The sequence below is a fragment of the Callorhinus ursinus genome, unplaced genomic scaffold, assembly GCF_003265705.2.
Source record: "Callorhinus ursinus isolate GAN/ISIS: 27379988/994484 unplaced genomic scaffold, GSC_fseal_2.0 scaffold106, whole genome shotgun sequence".
Taxonomy (NCBI): Eukaryota; Metazoa; Chordata; class Mammalia; order Carnivora; family Otariidae; genus Callorhinus; species Callorhinus ursinus.
Window position 1 is genome coordinate 313,157 of NW_027397168.1, and position 24,877 is coordinate 338,033.

At 50.4% G+C, this 24,877-nt stretch overlaps 1 protein-coding gene and 1 pseudogene across 3 annotated transcripts; both read right to left on the minus strand.

Moving 5' to 3' along the window:
• LOC112806723 (T-complex protein 1 subunit zeta pseudogene) lies at positions 1–8,060 on the minus strand (annotated as a pseudogene).
• RDH13 (retinol dehydrogenase 13) lies at positions 7,284–24,318 on the minus strand. 3 transcript variants are annotated; one of them, XR_012377068.1, is made up of 8 exons: positions 24,117–24,318; positions 22,118–22,236; positions 20,629–20,784; positions 18,097–18,201; positions 16,976–17,188; positions 16,083–16,184; positions 13,152–14,701; positions 7,284–8,549 (listed from the first exon to the last, which is right to left on the minus strand). XR_012377068.1 is itself a non-coding variant. In XM_025849224.2 (7 exons), exons 1-7 carry the CDS (start codon positions 24,179–24,181, stop codon positions 14,457–14,459), a joined length of 1,005 nt encoding a protein of 334 aa, XP_025705009.1. In that variant the 5' UTR covers positions 24,182–24,318; the 3' UTR covers positions 7,284–14,456. The 3 variants fall into 3 exon arrangements, 2 of the variants coding, with proteins under 2 accessions (XP_025705009.1, XP_073745405.1); XM_025849224.2 differs by having other exon boundaries at positions 7,284–14,701; XM_073889304.1 differs by lacking the exon at positions 16,083–16,184 and having other exon boundaries at positions 7,284–14,701.
• Between the last annotated feature and the right edge of the window lie 559 nt (positions 24,319–24,877).

The window sequence follows — 24,877 nt, forward strand, 5'->3', positions numbered from 1 at the left end:
AAATATTTGAGGCTTGGACAAAAATTCCATCGCTATATTCTTAGGATCACTCGTGGAGTCTTCATGATTCGGATGACACGAGGGAAGCTTCAAATTCAACCTTTTAGAGAAGACATTCCAGCTCGCATGATCTCATCAACCAGGAGTATGTTGGTGGCAATCACAGTGCAGGAGTGGAGAAACTGTTTCTTTACACAATAGTTATCCCATATGCCTACTTCGGCTGCTACCATTGGCTCACCTGTGTTTTAAGTCCACACCCACAAGTTGACCTGATTCTGAATGTTCCGCTTGAACTTTAGTGTTTCCTGAAGGTCAAAACCAGAGTTCTGAGCAAGTACCTTGGGAATAATGAGTAATGCATCAGCAAACGCTTGAACTCCCAGTTGGGCCCTGCCCTTTACACTGGGCTTGTACTTAATCAAGGCTTCTGCCATTGCCACTTCCACTGCACCTGCACCCGGAACTACACAACCATCATCAATAGCATTTTTAACAGCCCTCAAGCCATCTCTTATTGCATCTTTGATTTGAGTGAGTGTGTGCTTATTTGGTCCTTTGATCAATAATGTGACAGAGCGAGGATTGTTACATTTCTCGATAAAAGTGAATTTCTCTTCTCCCAATGTATATTCATAGACAAGTCCTGCATATCCCAAACAATCAGGATTTAGGTCATCAAAGGAATTTAGAGCTACTCCACTGCAAGCAAGAGCCAGCCTTTCCATATTTCTCCTTTTAGCTCTACCTTCTTTTGCAAGAGCATCTAAGGAAAAGGGGTTAATTCCCTTTTGATTAATAACAACGAATCCTTTATCTGAATCACCACAGACTTTCTTTTTCAGTTCTATTTTTTTAACTCTATCTTCAATGAATTTTCTTTCAGCTTTTACAAGTTTCTCTCTCTCTTCTACACTCTTGTAAAAAAAACAGAATTCACTTCTGTTTTCTCATATTCCAATGACACATTGCACGTGAGGATGTATGCATCTTCTACTCTTTTTTTCATATCTGGATGCCGTGCCCCATGGTCCAAAACAAGACCTCTGATTAAGCTTGTATCAGTTTCAGATTTATGTTTCATCTCCATGATCTCAACCATGAAGAGGTCAATAGGTTCATCTTGTTTTTTAATGGCCAAAATGGAGTCCACTACGGCCTCTGTTAAGACATCAGCAAGTTCAGCATGCACTTTAGTACATAGAGATGTTCTGGCCACATCTATAAGTGTTTCCCTGTCCATTTCTTTGCTTACTTTGACTTGTTCCAAAAACTGAAGTGCCTTTCCCTTTGCAGCTTCAAATCCTTCTGTTATTATTCTGGGATGAAGACCTTCAGAAATGTAGAGATCCGCCTGTTTCAGTAGCTCTCCGATGATTAGAACATTGGAAGTGGTACCATCACCAGTTATGTCATCTTGGGCTGTTGCTACTTTGGCTATTAAGGAGGCTGTTGGGTGTTGAATTTGCATTTCATGAAGCAGCACGTTGCCATCTTTAGTAAGCTTGATGTCTCCAGCACCAGAAACAAGCATCTTCATGGTGCCCTTAGGCCCCAAGTTGGTCCTCAGCACGTCCTGCAGGCCCCGGGCCGCGCTGATGTTCACCGCCAGCGCAGCCTGGGCTCGGGCCACCTCGGCCTTGGGGTTCAGGGTCTTCAGGCCGCCATAGCTAACTAGCACGGGAAGAGGAGAAGAGCCGGCGTGCGGAGGGCCCAGAGCCCGCTCAGCGTGTCCAGGAGCTCAATGTGGTTTTGATTTGAATTTCCTTGATGGCTAATGATGATGAACATTTTTTCATGTGTCTTGTTAGCCATTTGTATGTCTTCTTCAGAGAAGTGTCTGTTCATGTCTTCTGCCCATTTTTTGACTTAATTATTTATTTTTTGGGTGTTGAGTTTGAGAAGTTCTTTATAGATCTTGGATACCAGCCCTTTATCTGTAGTGTCATTTGCAAATATCTTCTCCCATTCTGTGGGTTGCCTCTTTGTTTTGTTGACTGGTTCCTTTGCTGTGCAGAAGCTTTTTATCTTGATGAAGTCCCAAAAGGTCATTTTTGCTTTTGTTTCACTAACTTTTGGAGATGTATCTTGAAAGAAGTTGCTGTGGCCAATGTCAAAGAGGTTACTGCCTATGTTCTCCTCTAGGATTTTGATGGATTCATGTCTCACATTGAGGTCTTTCAACCATTTTGAGCTTATCTTTGTGTATGGTGTTAGAGAATGGTCGAGTTTCATTCTTCTCCATGTGGCTGTCCAATTTTCCCAGCACCATTTATTGAAGATACTGTCTTTTTTCCATTGCATATTTTTTCCTGCTTTGTTGAAGATTATTTGACCATAGACTTGAGGATCCATATCTGGGCTCTCTATCCTGTTCCATTGGTATATATGTCTGTTTTTGTGCCAGTACCATGCTGTCTTGGTGATCACTACTTTGTAATATACCTTGAAATTGGGCAACATGATGCCCCCAGCTTTGTTTTTCTTTTTCAACATTTCCTTGGCAATTCGGGGTCTTTTCTGATTCCATACAAATTTTAGGATTGTTTGTTCCAGACTTTGAAAAATGTCATTGGAATTTTGATTGGGATGGCATTGAAGGTATAGATTGCTCCAGGTAGCATAGACATTTTAACAATGTTTATTCTTCCGATCCATGAGCATGGAATGTTTTTGCATCTTTTTGTGTCTTCTTCAATTTCTTTCATGAGTGTTCTGTAGTTCCTAGAGTATAGATCCTTTACCTCTTTGGTTAGGTTTATTCCGAGGTATCTTACAGTTTTTGGTGCTATTGTAAATGGAATCGTTTCTCTAATTTCTCTTTCTACAGTTGTGTTGTTCGTGTATAAGAAAGCAACTGATTTCTGTGCATTGATTTTGTATCCTGCCACATTACTGAATTGCTGTATGGGTTCTAGTAATTTGGGGGTGGAGTCTTTTGGGTTTTCCACATAAAGTATCATGTCATCTGTGAAAAGAGAGAATTTGACTTCTTCTTTGCCAATTTGAAGGCCTTTTATTTCTTTTTGTTATCTAATTGCCGTTGCTAGGACTTCTAGTACTATGTTGAACAATAGTGGTGAGAATGGGCATCTTTGAAGTGTTCCTGATCTTAAGGGAAAGGCTCTCAGCTTTTCCCCATTGAGGATGATATTCACTGTGGGTTTTTCATAGATGGATTTTGAACTTGAGGAATGTTCCTTCTATCCCTATACTCTGAAGAGTTTTAATCAGGAAAGGATGCTGTATTTTGTCAAATGCTTTCTCTGCATCAATTGAGAGGACCATATGGTTCTTCTCTCTTATTAATGTGTTCTATCACATTGATTGATTTGCGAATGTTGAACCACCCAGGGATAAATTCCGCTTGGTCGTGGTGGATCATCCTTTTAATGTATTGTTGGATCCTATTAGCTAGGATTTTGTTGAGGATTTTGGAATCCATATTCATCAGGGATATCGGTCTGAAATTCTCTTTTTTTTAAGATTTTATTTATTTATTTGACAAAGAGAGACACAGCGAGAGAGGGAACACAAGCAGGGGGAGTGGGAGAGGGAGAAGCAGGCTTCCCGCTGAGCAAGGATCCCAATACAGGGCTCGATCCCAGGACCCTGGGATCATGACCTGAGCCGAAGGCAGACACTTAACGACTGGGCCACCCAGGTGCCCCTGAAATTCTCCTTTTTGTTGGGGTCCTTGCCTGGTTTGGGGATTAAGGTAATGCTGGCCTCATAGAATGAGTCTGGAAGCTTTCCTTCTGTTTCTATTTTTTGAAACAGCTTCAGGAGAATAGGTATTATTTCTTCTTTGAATGTTTGGTAGAATTCCCCAGGGAATCCATCAGGCCCTGGACTCTTGCTTTTTGGGAGGTTTTTGATCACTGCTTCAATCTCATTACTGGCTATTGGCCTATTCAGGTTGTCAATTTCTTCCTGTTTCAGTCTTGGCAGTTTATAGGTTTCCAGGAAGACATCCATTTCATCCAGATTGCTCATTAGAAACCAGAAACACAGTCGATCAGATCAACAAAACTAGGAGCTGGTTCTTTGAAAGAATTAATAAGATCAATAAACCACTGGCCAGACTTATCCAAAAGAAAACAGAAAAGACCCAAATTAATAAAATTATGAATGAAAGGGGAGAGATCACGACTATCACCAAGGAAATAGAAACAATTATTTGATATTATTATCAACTATATGCCACAATTTTTTTTACAATTTTTAAAAATGGAAAGATGTTTTTAATAAAAAATTTTAATTGGAAAAAATACAAAAGAAAATTACTCTGTCACAGTTCTGGAGCCCAGAAGTCCAAAAGCAAGGTGTTGTTGGGATTCATTCCTTCTGGAGGCTCTGAGGGAAACCCGTTCGATGCCTCTCTTCCAGCTGCTGGTGGCTGACAACGGTCCTCAGTGTCCCTCGGCTTGTACAGGCTCATCCTGATCTCTACCTTCATCTCCATGTGTTCTCCACATGTGTCTTCTCCTTTTATGTCTCCAGTGGGGATACTCATCATTGGATTTAGGGCTCATCCTGATCCAGGATGGTCTCATCTCAAGATTCTTAATTACAGACTGTTGAATCACAGATCCGTACCTCTGAAACAAATAATGCAATATATGTTAAGAAAAAAAAAAGAAGATAGCAGGAGGGGAAGAACGAAGGGGAGTAAATCGGAGGGGGAGATGAACCATGAGAGGCGATGGACTCTAAAAAACAAACTGAGGGTTCTAGAGGGGAGGAGGGTGGGGGATGGGTCAGCCTGGTGATGGGTATTAAGGAGGGCACGTTCTGCATGGAGCACTGGGTGTTATACGCAAACAGTGAATCATGGAAACAATAATTACATCAAAAACTAATGATGTAATGTATGGTGATTAACATAAAAAAATTTAAAGAGAAAAAAATTTAAAGATAAAAAAATATAAATAAATTAATTAATTAAATAAAAGATTCTTAATTACATCGGCAAGACTCTTATTCCAAAGAAGATGACAACCCGAGACTCTGGACAGGCCTATCTTTTGGGAGGAGTCGTTATTCAACCCACTATATGCCAATATCCCATAGGACATTATTTCACTAATGGGAAGAATAATATCGGTTCCTTGAAGTGGCCATGGCCACAAGCCAGGGCTTGCAGTTTGGGGAGAAGCAGGTGGGATAGTTATATTCCCATTCACTCACTGGCCAACCGTCCCTATGCGGGTGACAACCTGAACGACTCCATGCTATGTTTTTTGCACTCATGAGTCCTCAATTCAAACAGGGACAACTGGTCCAAGGTACTCCAACGGGGAGGGTGTAGTGAGTGAAGCAGAATAATGGTGCCCCGAAGATGTCCACAACTTCGTCCCCAGAGCTTGTGCGTGTGTCGCCTGACGCAGCAAAGGTGAGTTCCAGCTATGATGGAATTAAGGTGGCTAATCAGCTGATCTGAAAATAAGTAGGTAATTCTGGACTATCCAGACAAGCTGAATGAATCACAAGGGTTTTGTTGGTTTTTTTATTAATATATATACTGTATTATTTGTTTCAGGGGTACAGGTCTGTGATTCAACAGTCTTGCACAATTCACAGCGCTCACCGTAGCACATACCCTCCCCAGTGTCCATCACCCAGCCACCCCATCCCTCCCACCCCCCTCCACTCCAGCAACCCTCAGTCTGGTTCCTGAGACTAAGAGTCTCTTATGGTTTGTCTCCGTCTCTGGTTTTGTCCTGTTTCATTTTTCCCCTCCCTTCCCCACCATGATCCTCTGTCTTGTTTCTTAAATTCCTCATATCAGTGAGATCATAGGATACTTGTCTTTCTGATTGACTTATTTCGCTTAGCATAACACCCTCTCATTCCATCCACGTCGTTGCAAATGGCAAGATTTCATTCTTTTTGATGACTGCATAATATTCCATTGTGTATATATACCACATCTTCTTTATCCACTCATCTGTTGGTGGACATCTAGGCTCTTTCTACAGCTTGGCTATTGTGGACATTGCTGCTATAAACATTAGGGTGCATGTGCCCCTTCGGATCCCTACACTGAATCGCAAGGGTTTTTAAATGTAGAAGAGGGAGTCAGAAAAAACAAGAGTCAGTGAGGCAGTGGGAGAAGGACTCAACCAGCCACTGGTGGCTCTGAAGATGGAGGAAGGGGCCACAAGCAGCCATTATTCATCCTTCAGCTCCCTGTGCTTCTCTGCAGGGGCTGATGCTTGCTGGACAAGAGAGGCTTTCTCCCCTCCTTATCATCACCCAGTTTTCTTCCTCCCAGTTCCTATCAGATCCCCCAAAGTTGGCCCTCAACCCACACACCTCTTGCCACCCTCTCCCTCCTGGGAGAGCTCATCCCCTCCTAGCGTGTGGTGACTCACCTCTAAGGAGAGCACCCCCACTCCTGAATTTCCAGCCCCGAAGGACTCCATCAGTTGGACTCTTGTTTTCAGCCATCTCCTGGGTGCTTGTGTTAATGGTGGCTCCCTGGCCACTCAGGGAAAACAGTGCCTGCTGCTAAGGCACTGTGTCTCTCTTCTCCTTCTATCTCACCACAGGTGCCATGGTGCTCCCACTGCCAGGGGTCCAGGCACGTAGGTTCCATCCACCCACATGTCACTATGTCCCCATTAAATGTCTCCCCCAGACGACGTGCTAAAAACCAGTACCAGCAAAACGGCTTTCATGTTCCTTTTCTTGGAGGTGCCGTAACTTGCTTATGATGACTCATACTGCTGGCTTTTAGATTGTTCCTCATCTTTCCATATTAAAGAAATGCAACCAACATGCTTTTACAAAGGCAACCAGCTTCCTTTTACAAATCCTGTTGCACACGTGCCTGTATATTCCCAGGCTACATTCCAAGGGTGGAAAACTGCCGGGTCTGGATCTGTATGTTGGGGAGATATCAACAGGGAGGTTCTGCCCTGGAGAAGTCCCTAACAGTGTGTGTCAGGGATGGTGAAGATAAATGCCAAGACTGCCCCTAAGCATGGTCACAGCTTCGTGCCTTCCCTCCGCATTAGGAATGGGAGTGCGAAGGTTAAAATGGAGCCCCCGACCCCCTGGCACAAAAATTGAGGGTAGTTTGTGTGTATGTATGAGAGAGAGAAAACAGGAGACAGAGGGGAGATTGAAGTTCCCGGAGCCGGACACAGTGAGATTGGGAAATGGGAATAGAGAACCCTTACGTTCCCTCAGGGGAACTAAACCAAGTGCTGAGCCCATAATGTTGGGGAGGTATCATTAAACAAAATCTCCCAACCCAGAAAATTTCTCCACAAAGGTAGAAGAGAAGGAACACAGTTTTATTATTGAATGGGTGTTCAAGCCAGAGCATGATGGGCATCAGGACAAGGTCTGCCAACAAGATGGCAAAGACAGGAAAGAGTCCCACCCTGTCACAGAGTCAAGCAGGGTCAGCTCATCACACCCAGGGGACCTGACAGCACCATCATCCTAAATTTATCCGGTGACTGGGGAGACCACATGTGTCAGCTGACTGGCTTTAGGCGGAGGGAAAACACTCCCAGCTTTATGTGGGGAGGCAGCTCTGCAACATGGAGTTGAGCTCCTGTTCTCCTTCAGAAGCCGGTAGATATAAATGCCGCCTCCCTTCACGTTCACGTTCCCAGTCCTCGAGAAAGACAGTCCTGGGTCACAGAGCTGGCAAGAGGCTTACTTACCTTCTAAAAATGTTGGCACACACTTTGAAGAGACAGAGAGAAAACTTTCAAGTTTTCTAAAGAAATGTTCTAAGCAACCGGCGAGATGTTTCTTCCCGTGTTTTCAACAGGGAGAATCAAGCTCTTGATTGTCATTAGTTGCAATTGTCTTCATGTGTTCAGATCTCCCCAGGCATCTCCACATGCTGCCAATTTGGTGGCTAGACCAGAAGCGCCTTGCCTGCTCCTGAGTCCTGCCTGGAGAGATGAAGGCTTACTGCTCCAGTCCCAGCACTCGATCTCCCGGACCGTCGCCCAGCTGCCCCTGGTAAGCACCACGCTATTTTCTATCTCGGCAAATCTGGCTTCTTTAGAGACATCATGTCCGTGAAACCACATGGTATCTGTCTTTGCGACTGGCTTATTTCACTTAGCGTTGTGTTTTCAAGGCCCATCGCTGTGGTCGCGGGTGTGAGGGCTGAATAACGTTCCACACTTCCTTTATCCAGTCAACTCTGATGGACATTGGGTTGCTCCCACCTTTGGGCTGTTGTGAATACGCTTGTGAATGTGAGAGAAACATAATCTGGCAGTTCTTCAAAATGTTGTGTACGTAGGGTTACCATGTGACCTACTAATTCTGCTCTTAGGTGTTACCAACTGAGTTTTGGGATTCTCATCTTCTGGTTCATCTGGATGGCAGTGTTTGATAAATAATGTTTGCACCTGTGTATTTCTGTAAACAGGGCTGGTGACTGGGATGATCTGTGCGGCTCCTGCTGACAGGTATTCCTAGATAACGCGCTTGGTTGCTGTTGTAAAGATTTTTAGTAGAAGTCTGCCCTCTGCTGTCAGTGTGGTAAAGTACAGTTTTTTACTAGGGGGCTCCTGCAGGGAGGCAGAGAGTAGAGAGAAAGGTTATGTCCTTGATTTTTTTTTTTCCTTTCTTCTTGAAAAATCCTAATTTCCCCCTCTTTCTCCCTTTTCCCTTCACCATGCAGTGTCCAAAGGGTACCTCTCCCTGTTCTTGAGTCTCTCACAGACTCTAGTCTGTGCTCTGCGGTCGGTGCCCTGATCAGCCGGAACGCTCTTTTTACTGTTTGCACAACTTTCTATTTCTGGTGGTGGTTTTCACCCAATGTTAGGGCTGCCAACAGCACCTGCCTCTGTCTTTTGTACGGCTTCCCTCAAACTCTCCCTGTGGCATCTCTGTGATACATCCGCGTGATGAAATCGTGTTCAGGTATTTTTTAAGGAGTGTGATAGATCTTTGCGTAGCGATACAGATGATCTTCAAGATCTATTGCTAAATGGAAAAAGAAGATGCAGACGTACATGATAGTACCTTGTCATATGTATGCATCCCTTTGCTTTTATTTATGGAACTTGATTTTATTCTAGTAACACATTCGCATGGTTGAAATATAAAAAACATGAAAAGAGAGCTTGCTCACTGGAAATTGGTAAGGTTTTCCCTTTTCGTTTTGGCGTTGTTTTGAAGTGCAGCCATTCTCTGTCTTCTCCCGCGGAGATGTGGTTTTGTAATTCTGCATTGTTTTTCTTTTCCATTTATTTATTTTGAAACAAACTTTGGGAAGAGTATATAAATATAATACAAAGAAGCGCTTTTTTCCCCCCCTGAACCGTTTGAGACTGTGTTGCAGACCTGATGTAATTCACCCAGATACTGATCTTTTTTCCTGCAAACAAGGACATTCTCCTAGTTAACCACAGTACATCAGAACAGGGGTATTGATATTGATCTGTCTTTAGGCATTATGTGGGAGATCCATAGGTACGCAATTGCCATAGTTTGCAGCTACTCAGAAAGCCCAAAATATTAGATAAAATCTTCATCATAGGTGAGTGACCCCATGTCCATGGATTCCTCCCAATTTGTCTCATGTTCCACCCCATCTAAAACCCTCAAGATCCACTTGCAATGATCCCCAGGTTCCTGCCAAAACACATTAGCCAGACCCTACAATTCATGGAGCATGAGCTGGGATCTGCCACAGGCAATGAAAGTGGTAGGGGCAGGTCTTAAGGTGAGTGAGTATCATCCCAGGAGACACCTGCTTATGGAGGAACGGTGACCTCCGATTAAGAGATGCTGGTCTCTCATTGCAAGGGCATCTCAGAGGAATTGGGAGTTTGACATTTTCAGGTTTGTCCCCACAAATGACCCAATCCCAGATCTCAGATTTCATTCCCTCTGCTGCTGTCACCCTGAGACTCTGGCCTGACTTCTGTGGGACCGCCCATTGCCATTTGCATGGTTGGTTTCCATGAAGATCTGTCGACTTCTAAAGCCACTCAATCCCCCAGTGCCTGCCTTCCACCCCCGTGCCCTCCCAAGAGCACAGGTGACAGCAAGCAGCTGTGAGGCTCTGTGGCTGGTGCTTACTTCTGTGGTCATCCACCTGCAGCTGCTCATGTTCACGGCCCGGAAAGGGGTCCACACGGGTCTGCGCAAAGAGTTATCACCTGGAGGTGACTTCCCTCCCAGGGGACATTCGGCAGTTTGAGGGGGGGATGCTACAGGCATCTAGTGGGTGGAGACCAGGGATGCTGCTCAACATTCCACAGTACCCAAGACACCCCCTGCCCCACAGCCAGGATTATCCAGCCCCGAACATTAACAGCACTGGTGTTGGGGAACCTGCCTTTCATCCATTACTCCCTGGCATTCCCTGGGGGGCTTTTATGGGTTTTAAGATAAACCCCAGTAGACAAAAGAAAGAGAAGCCCTTCTCTCTCCCACCGGCCAGAAAACAAGCAAGTGGTCCCCATCGGCTCTGGCAACCATCCTGTGACCCCCAAAGAGACTGTATTAATTCCCTCTGGTTGTTGTGACAACATCAACCCGCTGACCTGAAACATTTACTGTCCCACGGTTCCAGAGGCCAGAAGTCCAAACTGAAGGTGTCAGGAGGGTCGTGCGACCTTCAGAGGCTCAAGGGGAGTCTGTCCCGTGCCGTCTTTGGCAGCTTCTGGGGGTCCCAGCTGTTCCTTGGTTTAAGGCTGCATCGTTCCACTCTCTGCCCTGTCTCCACGTGGCCTTCTTCACTCCACTCTGTGTCACCTCCTCTTCCGTCTCTTATAAGGACACTTACCGCTGGATTTAGGGACCCCCGGATAATCTAGGATGGTCTCATCCCGGGATCCTTCATTTAATTTTATCTGCAAAGCAACTTTTTCCAAATTAGCTCAGACTCACAGGCGCCGAGGGTTCAGACTTGAACGGATCTTTTAGGGGTTCACACTTCGACTGGCTAGAGACCCAGCCTTGGGATGAAGTTGACCCCAGTCGGATGGTCAGTCCGGCAGGAGGAAGCTCGGCCGTATCAGAGAACACAAAGCCCGCCTTACCTCTGGACTCCCACCGCTGCAACGGTGCCCCTTCTTACTTATGCCTGGAGCGACTGTCATCCCAGCTTACACCCCGCACGTTTCCCGGCACAGCAAACACAGGGAGCCCACGGAAACCTGGCAGAATTCCCCAAGCGCAAAGAGCAGTCTGAAGGGTTTGACACCACCTCAGGTTTCTTTTTGGGAAAAACAAAACAAAAACTCCTGAAGCATCACCCTTTTACATTTGGTTCTTCAGTCTGCTTATTCCTTTGCCACACTGCTGTCTCTGGATTTCTGGGGGTTTGGGTTTGTTTGTTTTTTAGGCCCGTTTTTATCATCCTTCATCTCTCTGGGGACTCTCTTCAGGGTTGTGAGCCGCCTCAAAGCCTTCAGGAGAGTAAAGCAGGGGTTACGTGGTTTGTGAGTCAACATTTGTGGTCCTTGGGGTTTCTCAGTCCCAGAGAGGAAGCGGATGTTGGTTGTGAGGGTTTGTGCCTAGAATTAACCCCAAGCCACATTGCACTGGTCTATGCAAGAGATCAGTCCCTGTGGGGACCGCCGCCCCAGTGGGCTGGGCTTCACATTCCTTCCATCCAGGCCCCCATCTCCCCCATGAATGTGGGCTTCTGAATCAGACTGGATTCCAACTCTTCTTGCTCGGGCACCCCAGGGTTTGTTCAGTTTTTGTTTTTAAGTCAACGCACCCACAGTGGGGCTCAAACTCACAACCCCAAGATCAAGAGTCATGTGCTTTTCTGACTGAGCCAGCGGGGAGTGGGGGGAGGCCTCTCTGGCTTTTTTTTTTTTTTTTTTTAGAGTGAGTAGTGGGGAGTTAATGGTAACATCTGTTCATTTCATTTGACTTGCTTGCAAGCAACACCGTTGATGAGGGTTCTGCTTAAAAGAAGCAGAAGGGAATTGATGGGAAGGGACCCAGGAAGTTCACAGCCCTGAGAAAAGCTAAGGAAGCAGGTTTTGTTGAAGAGCACGGTGTAGCAGGCAGAACAGCGGCCGCCCCAAAGAGATCCACATCCCAATCCCCAGGACCTGTTACTTTGCATGGCAAAGGGGGGTTGAGGTGGCAGATGGAATTCCGTTGCTCACCAGCCAATGTAAAGGACAGAGGTGACCCTGGATCACCTGGGGATCCTCCTTAAAAGGGGAAAGAACCAGAAAGATGGCAGTGTGAGGACTTGGCCCACCACAGCTGGCCCTGCAGACAGAGGAAGGGCCTGGGGGCGAGGAATGTGGGGGCCCCTAGACGCTGGACAAGGCAGGAAGCAGATTCTCCCCCTTGAGCCTCCAGAAGGAACACAGCTCTGGCTGACCCCTTGACACTAGCCCCGAGACCCATTCTGGACAAGTGTCCAGCTCATTAAAGAGAAAGACCATTTCAGCAGGTTAAGGAGACATGCCAACTAACACAAAGTGTGGTTCTGGATTGGATCCTGGGTCAGAAAAGAATTTTGTGGGGTTTTTTGCTATAAGGGACATTATCACTGATATAATTCCAATGTCTATAGATTGATATCAGATATTAGCACCATCATTATTATCTTCTTGACTCTGATCATTGTATTTTGCTTATGTTAGCAAATACCATCACCTCCAGGCGAATCCTGTACCTTTGTTTAGAGAACCAGGGGTTTCGCAGTTACTCTCAAGACTACAGTACTACCAGTAGAAGTATTTCTCAAACGTGGTTTTTCCCTGATTCCACAGTGAGAAATGCATACACTACATAAGGATACGTGCACGCGTGTGATCTATGTACGTATGTGTGGTCTGTGTATCCCGGTGGTGAACAGGCTCCTGGAATACCGCACCCCCGTGATTCCCACCTCCTGGCATCCACACCTTCTCCTGCACTGCTGGACAGAGGCCTCAGTTCCTCCCTGGCTGTCCAGCTCTTGGCCTCCCCTCAGGGTGGCTCACACCAGGCAGTGCGAGGGCCAGCAAGCGCGAGCTAGCCAGATGCCCGTCAGTAACCGAACCCCAGAACTGGACGTTCCGTCGGCTTTGCTCTGTTCTTTGCACTAGAAGTGAGTAGCTAGGGCCAGCCCACAGCTGGAGGGTAAGAAGGGAGTGGACAGGGGGCAGTGGGGATTGTTGGGGTCCATGCTGGAAGGTGCCTACCTGAGTCCGTTCATCCCAGACATACCCTTCGGCTGCTGTGGTCCGATGTGGTAACAGAAAGAAAACTCGCCGTATCTATAAAACTTTGAGCCGTCTTTAATCCCACCTTCCTCAGCACTGTAGGCATTTGGGGCAGGGCCACTGGCTGATGTTCTGGGTAGTGGAGGGCATGGAGCATCTGGCCTCCACGAGCATCTCAAATGTTACATGTTTTTTTGTACCTTGATTACTGAGCTTTTTGGTGCACCCCTCCCCCCATTCTGTGCGGGAGCTGAGAGCCAGCCCCGATTCTATCACCGACGCTGCGCAGCTGGTAGGTTTCTCGCTCCTTGCTGTCCCTAGCAGGACTGGCATTACAAGGCCTGTCCTCAGGGGTGACCCCGGCGGCTCACCCAGGGTATGGCACGCGCAAGCGAACATTCAGCAGCAAGGCGAGAACTCCGTCATCACCACACCGCACTGCGAGGTAGTCAAGTTACTCTGCACATTCACAGTGGGAGAAACCGAGGCTCAGAAAGGCGACTGAGGGTGTGCACGGTCCCACGGGGAACCACGAACTTGACCGTGTCTGGCCGACAACTTTCCCAACAGCCATACAGTTCTGCACGGGCTCTCCTGACATGGCCACGCTAGAGGGAGCGGCCTCCTCCCTCAGCAGTTCCCAGTTACACGCTCAAGGCAGGTGTCTGACGGCCCCACGCACCTGCGGGCTGCGGGGCGCACTACACCAGCTGCGCCAGGTGCACATCTGCAGTCCCCATCCACTGTGCCTGAGAAAAGGGCCGCTAGTGCCCCCTACAGGGTGGTGTGGGCATGGCAGCCAGCGTTCCTTAGGCAATACTGCCACCTTGAGGGTGGTGCCGGAATGACAGCAGTGGTCTTGAGCTCACGCAGCCAACACTGCCACCTAGAGGGTGACGTGGCCATGGCAGCCAGCATTCCTTGGCTCTCGCAGCCAGCGTTCCTTGAGCTCACGCAGCAATACTGCCACCTAGAGGGGGTGAAGGCGTGACGGCAGTGGTCTTGAGGCTCACACAGCCAACACTGCCACTTGGAGGGCATGGCAGTCAGCATTCTTTGGCCAATACTGCCACCTAGAGGGGGCTGAGGGCATGACAGCAGTGGTCTGGAGGCTCACACGGCCAACACTGCCACCTAGAGGGTGACGTGGGCATGGCAGTCAGCATTCCTTGGCCAATACTGCCACCTAGAGGGTGCTGCAGACAGAGCAGCCAGCCTTTGGTTGGTCTTGCCGCTCCATCCTGGTACTCAGCCTCCCACGTGGTTTTCATAGTCTCCCAGAGGTTATTTGGGGAGGGGCTGCCCCCTCACAGAGGAACCACCAGACAAATCCAAGCCCACCAGGCGGGCACTTTCAGCCCAAAGTCGCCGGGCTACCTCCTCGTCCTCAGCTTCAGGGGCTGGAGGCTTCTCTTTGAGTCCATCGAAGTACTTTCCAGAAACACCCTCCAATTCCTCTGCCACAGCCAGGTACGTGCTGGGCTGGGCTGCCAGCTGGGGGCTCTTGACCAGCATCCAGAAGATGGGCCCTGCAATCAGCCCACAGAGCATTCAGTCAGCACACATTCAGTGAAGAGGACACAAAAAGCCCTATTCCACCCCCAGGGCTGCCCAGGACCCAAAGGCCAGATGTGGGACCGCAGTCCCACACAGCCCACCTCCAGGCCTGTGCCTCCAAGGTTCCCTCCACCAGGAGCTCCCTTCCCTGGCACTGCCCAGCCAAATCCCTCCACGTGCAGAGACCAGCCCAAAAGCTGCCTCCCCCAGCAAGCCTCCCTGGCTTTTCCCCAGGCAAATGGAAGCTCTCCCTCCTCAGTCCGCTCTCTTTACCCTACCCCATTTTGCTTTAAAATAACTTTTACTTATTAAATGTCTCTGGGGCCAGCCTCAGTTTAAGATCCATGGTATCTGGCACCCACCCCGTAAATGATTTTCAGGATTACAAATACTAGTTCTAAAGTTCTAATTATTTATTCAGCTTAAAGGTGGTCAGGCCCTGTGCTGGCCCTTTTAAGGCCCATCTCATCCTCCCAACAACTGTGAGGAGGACACTATTGTGGCCCTCATTTTGTAGTTGGGAAACCGAGGGCCCAAGAGGTGAAGCTGCTTCCCTGGCTGGCACAGCTAGTTTGGGGTGAAGCTGGTCACCCCGAGCACACCCGGCAGTCAAGCTTCAGGGTCTCCTCTGAGCCTCAGTTTTCTCATCAAAGAGGATCTAGCCTGTTTCCTGGGGCTAGTCTGAGGCCAGCAGGCTGGACACACATGGAGAAGTGACTCATTCCCGGTATCCTAGACGACACAGGGGAGGGGGGTGGAGCCAGGCCACTGACATAGTCTCTCGAGTGTGCGGTTAGTTTTGTGTCAAGGTGACTGAGCTAAGGGATGCCCAGAAAGCCGGTAAAGCATTACCTCTGGGCGTGTCCGTGAGGATGTGACCGGAAGAGATTAGCACTGGAATCAGTAGAGTGAGCAAAGAGATCTGCCCTCGCCAATGTGGGCAGCCAAGCTATTAGTTAAGGGTGAGAACAGAACAAAAAGGTGGAGGAAGGGCAAACTCCCCCCTCTCTCTGCTTGAGCTGGAACATCCATCTCCTGCCCTCAGACGGTGCTCCTGGCCTTCGGGCTGGGACTTACATCACCGTTCCCCTGGTTCACAGGCTTTTGGGTTTGGACTGGGACTACGCCGCCAGCCTTCCCGGGCCTCCAGCATGCAGATGGCAGATCACAGGACTTCTTAGTCTCCATAAACGCATGAGCCAGTCCCGCACGACAGATTTCCAAGCATCTATATATATCCTATTGGTTCTGTTTCTCTGCAGAACCCTGACTAATACCCTGAAGAGAGTCCTAGCCCCCAAGCTGTGAGGGCAGGGGTTCAGCTCAGGGACCCCAGGCCAGGAGGCGGCTTACCGAGTGTGAAGCTGGAGAAGACAGAGCTGTGCATGCCCGTGTGCCTGCCCAGCTCTGTCCTGGCCACACCAGGGTGCAGAGCATTGACAGTCACACCCGTGCCTGGGGAGAGGAGGGAAGAGGAGGGATGAGGGGGTGGGCAGACGCCAGATTCACTTCCCACCTGGAAGGCTGACCCGGCCCACCCTCAGATCCAGGGCTACCCTGTACTGTGCTGGGTCCTACCCTTGAATCCACATCACCTCTCTTGCTCTGAAACTTCCACATCAAAGTGGTTTCATCTTGCAAAGCCGCTCTGTTGCATGACTGCCCAGAGTCTCCCAAACCTGAGCGTATGTAAAAAATCACCCGGAGGGCGTGAGATACCCAAACAGCTGGGCTCCACCCACCCCCAGGGAATCTGCAGCAGCAGGTCAGGGATGGGGTCTGAGATGCTGTAATTATGACAAGCTCCCAGCTGATGTTGCTGGTCCACGGATGCTCTGTGAGGAGCAAGGCAAAGGGCAGACTTTTCAACTTCAGCTCTGTGGACCCTGAGGTCAGATCATTCTTTATCCTGGGCACTGCAGGATGCTGAGCAGCTAGATGCCAGTAGCAACACCCACCCCACCTCCACTCCCTGAAGCAACGGCCACAAGCATCTTCAGATATTTCCGTGGTTGAGAACCACTAGCCTAGAGCACCAACAGCTTAGATGCCTGTGCAGGACGAGCACGAAAGAAACGCCACGACTGATCAGTGATGTCAGCTTCAGGCCCCGTGAACATGGTGGTATGTGTGTCGCACGTCTGCCTGTTCTGTTCTGGGGCCGATGCTTGACCTCCCCGGGGCCCAGGGTCAGAGCAGGACTGTTCCAGGCTCAGAGCTAGAGGAAGAAAAAGGCCAGCACGTACCCTGCAGCCGCCGGCTCAGCTCCCTGGTAAAGAGGATGACAGCCAGCTTACTCTGGCAATAAGCTGCCTTGGTGTCATACTTCCTTTTCTCCCAGTTCAAGTCATCAAAGTCTATGTGTCCGGCAATGTGGGCCAAGGACGAGAGGTTGATGATCCGTGAAGGGGCCGAGGCTTTCAGTTTGTCCAGCAGCAAGTTTGTCAAAAGAAAGTGACCTGGATGAAGGACAACAAAAAGACAATTTCCGCTGAATTCTTATCTGGTACATAGGATCGTACTGAGAACATTACCTTCTTTGACCCTCCCAATAATCCATGGCTCTCAACAGGGGCCAGTTCTCTCCCCCAGGGGACATCTGGCAATGTCTAGAGGTTTTGGTCATCATAACTCTAGAGAGAAAAGGGGGTGCTCCTGGCATCTAGTGGGAGGAGGCCAGGGATGCTGCTGGACATCCTATAGAGCACAGGATGGGCCCACAGCAGTGACCCAGCCCCAGACATCAGGCCCTACGAGAACCCCATGAGGTCAGCTGGGGAGACGGACTGCCTCCCATGTCTCCTTCAGCAATAGAATGGTTGGCTGTGCACCGGACTCCCCAGCGAAAGACTGTATTTCCCAGACTCCCTTGCAGCGACATCAGGTCATGTGACTGTGCCCCAGTCAATAGGACACAAATGATGGTGATGTGCGTTATGACCCTCCAGGGCCTCAACATGTGGCCTTATTTGGAGAGACGGTCTTTACAGTGAAAATGAGGCCATTAGGGTGGGCCCTAATCCAGTGATTGGCACCCACCCAATATCTATGCCCCCCCCTTGCCCTTACTAACAGAACGCCAGTTATACCCAGGGTGACAACAGGTAGGCAGAGTAACTGATGGACAGACAGACTGGAGGACAGACAAAGGGTCAAAAGGCCCAGAGATGGATGGAGAATCCGAAGGACTGACGGAGCATCCAGCAATGAATAGGTAATTCCCTGAGCTGCCAGGTGGCCGCCCAGCTGCCCTGGAGAGCAGAGGAGGACGCTGGCCCTCCCCAGAGCCTGTGCCTGGCCCACTGGGGAACCCCACTCACATCCCAGGCCCACGATATACCACACATCCCTCAGCCCGTGACCTCACCCAAGTGGTTAACGCCAAACTGCATCTCGAAGCCATCCTCAGTGGTCCAGCGGGGGCACCGCATCACAGCTGCATTGTTGATCAGAATGTGCACTTGCTCCTCCTCTGGAAGACAGGGGTGAGGGCAAACATGTCAGTCCCATAAGGGCCTGCATGGAGCGCCAGTGCCATCGGTGGAAAGCGCCCCCAGCACTGGGCTGGCTGAACAGCGTCCCTGAAACATTCATGTCCACCCAGAGCCTGGGAATGCAACCTGTTTTTGGAAAGAGTCTTTGCAAAAAGTAATCAATTTAAGAGAAGGTCACAGTGTGGGCCACAATCCAGTAGGACGCAGGCTGAGACCCACAGCGAGACAGAGGCAGAGACTGCAGCGATGCATCTAAAGCCGAGGATCACCGACGACTGACAGCCCGCCGCCAGGAGCTGAAAGAGGCAGGGAGGATTCTCCCAGTCTCAGGAAGAGTGCCGCCTGCTGACACCTTGATCTTGGACTTCTGGCCTCCCCAACTGTGAGGAGAACAGCTTCTCATCTCAACCTACTCAGTTTGCTGTACTTGGCGACGGCAGCCCCAGGAAACACACTCCCACCTAAGGCTTGGAGACCTTTCCTGGGAAGGGAAAGAAGCCACATCGGCAGGGGCCTCAGGGCCTCAGACTGGGGGACTGCTCGTGGGAACGTCAGCTCGGCGGGCAGCCTGTGCCCCACCTGATCCCAGACCTGCCACGTCACAGGCACAAACGGCCGTCCCTCTCTGAGCCTCTATTTCCTCATCTGTAAAATGGGATGAGTAACAGCACCTTCCTCCCTGTCTCAGTTAGCAAGGGCTGCTGTAACAAAGCCTCACACAACGGGCGACTTGAACGCACCGTGTCCCCATTCTGGAGGCGGGAAGCCCGGGGTCAGTGCGTCTCAGGGCTGTTTCCTTCCAAGGACCGAGGACTGCGAGGGAGACTCTGCACTTGATTCTCTCTCCTGGGCTCATAGGTGACTGGCCGCCTTCTCCCTGTCTCTTCCCTTGGGCCTGTCTGCGTCCTAATCTCCCCACCATACGAGGACACCAGTCCCTGGAATAGGGCTTAATCACGTCCGTACAGACCCTCTCTGCAGATCAGGTCTTGTGCTGAGGTCCTGGGGGTTAGGACCCCAACACATCTTTTGAGGGGACACAGTAGAACCCCTAACACTCTGAAAGTGGTTTGCAGGATCCGTGGGGATAACAGGTTAGTCATCTAGCACCTAGGAAACAGCGTCTGTTTGGCTTTGAGGGTGGAGGGGGTTAGTATAGCCGTCAGGAACACACCCTCTGGAGCCATCAGATGACAGTTCAAATCCCCTGGCTCTACCCTGAGCAGCGGTATGACCCTGGCCAAGTCACGCAGCTTCTCTGTGACTCGGTTTCCCCCTCTGTAAAAACAGATAATACTAGAACTTGCTGGGTAGAATGGGGGAGAGAGAACACCACAGTTCTAGTTGTAGAAAAAAGCCAAGGGAGGGGCATGTGGGTGGCTCAGTCGGTTAAGCGTCCAACTCTTGGTTTCAGCTCAGGTCATGATCTCAGGGTCGTGAGATCCAGTCCCGGCATTGGGCCGCGCTGGGCATGGAGTCTGCCCAGGGTTCTCTCTCTCCCTCTTCCTTTCCCCTCCGCTCATGCTCGCTCTAAAAGAAGCCAAGGAGAGGTATATACACCTGCTTGCTTTATAAATGCACAAACTGTCTCCAAAAGGACACACGAGGACACTGAACACATCTGAAGACGGCAGCTGGTAGCGAGTGGCAGGGAGGTGTTTGGCTGTATCCCCGCTTGTACTTTCCAAATGTTTAATCCTGTAAAATGGTACCCCTGCTTGAAAACATAAAGATGTGAGCCAGTTCCGAGAACATCTGGTGGGACGCGGAAATGAGTGAGTCACCCATGTGACCAAGTGCAGAAAAATGCCCGCCGAATCCCTGCATCTGCGCAAAGAAACACCCAGCAGAGAAAGCGGGAGTTCCGAGCGCCAGGGAGGCTCAGCAACTACTGAGTGATGAGTCAGCATTTCCGCCCGCCTTCGCTGGGCTAACTCATCCGCCGGGTCCCTGCACACCTAACCTCACCTAGGCCTCTGCGTCTTGTCGGCTCTCGGGCCGAAGGAGTTCGTCTTCCTACAGAGCAGGAGTCCCACAGAGCAAACTTTCCCTGTAAAGGACCAGACTAGGTATTTTTGGCTTTGCAGGCCATACGGCCTCTGCTGTCACAGGACTAAAGCAGCCACAGAGAATACGTAAACAGGCAGGACCGTGCGCCAATAAAACTTTATTTATGGATGCTGATATTTGAATTCCAAAGTGTCCACATACCCAGAAATATTACTCTTTTGATTTGTGTAAACAGTTGAAATGAAAAATATTTTCACGGGACAATGTCCGGAGATTTAAAAATGTACGATCTTCACCCATAGAAATCTGCACCTGTCAGAAAACACCAGCACCACACTCTAGGACTTGTGGCCACCCAGGACCTCGCCCCCCAGGGCCGGCGTCCTCCCTCCTACCTTCGATGATCTTTGCGGCAAACTCTCGGATGGACTTGAGGGAGGCCAAGTCCAGGTGCCGGGCGTTGACGTGGTGATTAAGGGTCTCCCCGCGAATGTCCTTTGCCGCTGCCTCACACTTCTCCATATCGCGACAGGCCAGAATGATGTTGCCTCCTGCGAGCCCAGGACAGGAAAAAAATATTTTTTAAATCCTCTCCCAGGTACAGAGAGAAAACACACATGAAAACACGGGTCTGCACAAGAGCGTGTACACGCGAGCACGCAGCAGCACCATTCACAGCAGCCGAAAGATGGAAACCACCCAAATGTCCATCAGCAGCTGAGCGGAGAGGCACAAGGTGGTCCATCCAGACCCTGGAATCTACTCGGCCACGGAAAGGAACATGACACATACAACGTGGATGGACCTCATGAACGTGCTTGCTAGAAGCAGCCCGTCACAAAAATATACGTGGCCTATGAGTCCATTGACATGAAGTATCCAGAACAGGCCGATCCACAGGAGGTAGACGGATGGTTCCCGGGGGAGGCAGGACCTGGGGGGACCACTAAGAGGACCGAGCTGTCACTTTGATGAAAGTGTTCCGAAACTGGCAATGTTCGTACAAATCTGGGAATATACTGAACGCCACCAGAGTGTACGCTTGACACGGGTGAATTGTGTGATGTGTAGACTGAATTTCAACACAGCCATAAAAAAGAAAAACTTTAAAAAACAAGAGAAGTGAGAAGCAGCGGGGATTGGAGGACGGGTGTGGGTCCGCGTGGCTCGTCTGCCCGCCAGGGGCCCAGCTGCCGCCGACACACGCTGCCTCCCCTCCCACCGTCCACAAGGGAACTCAGCCAACCCAGGATCTGTTCATCCTCTGCTGCCGCCGGGCCCTCCAGACAGCGGGGGGTGGGGGTGTCCACCCGATTTCACTTCTCACCCTCTCCTGGGAGGAGCACATGCCCCCTCCTTGGGAAAACCCCATGTGGTGGGGGGGGGGGTGCTGCCCATCACAGCCCCCACCACGCTGACCTCGGAGGTAGACAGGCAGCTCCAGCCTGGCCCGTCAGGACCCATTCCCCCGGCCACCCCAACCCGTCAAGCCCAAAGAAAGTTTCCAATTTCCCCCAGCCCTCACCACCTGCCTGCCACAGCCTTCCCACCCCAGCAAATCAAAAGGCAAGTCTGGTCTCCCAGTTGTTCAAACCTAAATCCTTGACTTCTTTTCTGGTGTCTGACTCAACAGGAAATCCACTAATTCTAACTTCAAAAGCGATCAATCCTCCTCCGTGGACTTCCTCCATAACCCCAGTCCGAGTGTCCAAAGCCTCCTCTAAGACCCAAAGTCTCCCCTACCTCTTTTAGGGACACCAGCCTTTCTGGCTTAAGCCGGCATGACTTTGGTTTCTGCCACTTGCAACCAAAACAATCCCCCAGGAAAGCAAACGCTCCGTCCCAGACCTCACACACCAAGCCAGGTGCCCCCTGGGACTTCACCTCTTCTGGCCAGCTCCAAGGCCGTCTGCTTCCCGATGCCCGTGTTGGCGCCGGTCACAATGACGGTCTTCCCAGGAATGCTGGCCTTGCTGGGACAGACCCCACCCGCAACATAGTCTCTGCAGGTAAGAAACGAGGTGGTCACTTCTGTCCATGTGTGCACCCTCGCCGCACGTGCCCCTGACTGTTAGGATCTTGGGTGAATGACCCCACTGCGCTTGTGTTCCCCCACCCGAAAGACGGGAAGGACATCTCCTAACTCCCTGGGGGCCAGTGTGGTGTTGCAGGCAAAGGCTCAGTCTTTGTAAAGACCCACTGGGTTGGTTTCCTATGGCTGCCAAACCAAGTTACCACAAGCTCAGCCGGTTAAAACCATGCACAGGTAATCTACGTGTCTGCAGGCATGAGTCCAAGATGGGTCTCACCAAGATAAGGGCTGCGAGTTGGCAGGACTGTGCTCCTTCTGGAGGCCCTAGGGGAGAGGCGGGTGCCGTGCCTTTTCCAGCTCCTAGAGGCGCCCACACTCCGTGGCTCACGGCCCCTCCTCCTCTGTCTCCAAAGTCAGCAGAGTGGAGTCTTCAGGTCACTGACTCTGAAGGACCACTGTGGTTGCACTGGGCGCCTCCCCAGCCCCGGACAACCCAGGACCACCTCCCCATCTCAGGGTCCTTAACTCAATGTCACCTGCAGAGTCCCCTGTGACAGGTAAAGTAAGACCTTCACAGTTCTGAACCCTACAACAGGCACATCTTTGGGGGGCTCTTACCATTTACCCACATTCCCGAGAGGCCAAATACTGGAAACAAGCGAATGTCACTGAGAGGGGACGGGCCACGTAAAAATGCCACTACATGATAGGCCCTGTACAGCACGGAAACCGCCAGCCTCCTGGGGCTAATTTTTTATTTAAGTTAATTAAAAATAAACAGCCATACTTTTTCCCCAGGGCATTCAGCTAACCTTTCATTCTGCCCATCCCATGCTGTCCCTTTATTTTGTTACTATTTTTAGCTCTTCAGAAGTGAAAGACAACAGTATGAATAAAAACAAACAGCAGCTGATGAATTTTATCACAAGGGAAAATTATTTCCATTTAAAAAAGAATCTCCATTTTCTAGACCTTTCAAAAACACCCAGTTAATATCACAGAGCTGCAGTGTAATGAATTATAAATCAGAACTCCCTGAAAATGACTTTATTGGATCAGCAGCAACAAGTTCACCACGAAGCCTCATCACAGCGCAGGCAAATAAACCCAAAGGTAATTATTCAGAGATTTAGTCTATGCTTTATGCCCTTAAAAAAAAAAATATTTCCATATTCCAATTACTTTCAGGCCTCCCAGCCAATCTCTTGTGTAAATGTAATGAAATTATATATTGCTAATTCTTTTTTTTAATTGTAAGAACACGTGAGCTGCACCCTCTTAACAGGTGTCTAAGTTCAGTATCGTTAACTACAAGCATACCACAAGCCATACTTTGAGCGCTCGGTAGCCGTGTGTGATGGCTATCATAATGGACAGCACAAACGTGAAACACTTCCATCAGCGCACAAAGTTCCACCCAACAGTGCTGCTCTAGAATATTGGGTAGCTGGGTTTTCTGCGGGGGCGCTGGAGGGGTGTTAGCCTAGGAAAGACAAGAACCATGTGTATAACCCGTGCGGTGCAATCACTGGGCAATCCGGTTTGCGTCTCGGATTCCGGGTAACGAGAGCTTAGGGGGCACGCATTTCCTTGCACCCGGGTCACGGGTGACCTATGGGGACTGCCCAATACACGTCTGCAGGATGGACTCGATGATCAAGGACCAGAAAGTTTACGAGGACTCGGGGTGACCTTGGGCCGTGACCTGCCCTCGAGGCCCTCCCTAGGTTTGCCCCTCCGCCGCACCGTCTGGACCGGTCCGAGGCCGGCGACCACCAAGCGACCTCTCCCTGGCCTGCCACCTCCCCCTCCTGGAAGCTGCCGGCCCGCCCGGCGGCGGCGCGCACTCACCGGAGCAACACCGCGCCACCCACCGCCGTGCCCAGCACGGACAGCGGCAGGAGGTAGCGGTTCATGGCGGGAAGGAGCGGGTATCCGACGCGGAGCCCGCCGCAGACGGGCCACACACTCGCCGCACACCCGCCGCGGGGTCGCTCGGAAGAGGAGCGCGCGGCCGGCGACCCACGTGGGGAACGGCAAGCTCCGCTCGGGCCGAGGCTTCCGGAAAGGGGCGGGGCTTAACGGGGCGGTGGGCCTGTCAGAAGCGGGGCCTATGAGGATGGGCCCCGGCGCGGCTGCAGCTGGGAATGGGGGTTTCCGGAGTCGGGGGCGTGGCCGCCGCCTGGGGGCGGGGCAGGAGGGGCGAGCCTGCGCACTGTTCCATGACGTCACGTTCGCGGCGCCGTCTCTGAGCCGCCGGGCCGCTAGAACGGCGGAGTTTGGCTGCTTCCGGCGCCCGCCGCGCTGCGCTCGCCGGTTGCGCCCGGCTGTGTGCCTTTCCTTTTTAATTTTTTAATTTTATTTGTGCCTTTCCAATAAGCAACCCGTTCCTACCTAAAGTGCGTGTTCACCAGCAGTACGTTTCTCATAGACTATGAGAGAATTTGAGAATTTCGAGACTCCGAACCCAGGACCTACTAGCCTGGGGGTTCCCAAAGGGGTCCTGAGGGAGATCAGGGCGTAGAGTCCTGGTCTGAGGGAGGAGGGGCTGGGGGCTGGACTCCTGGGTCTGAGGGAGGAGGGGCCTGGGGGCTGGACTCCCGGGTCTGAGG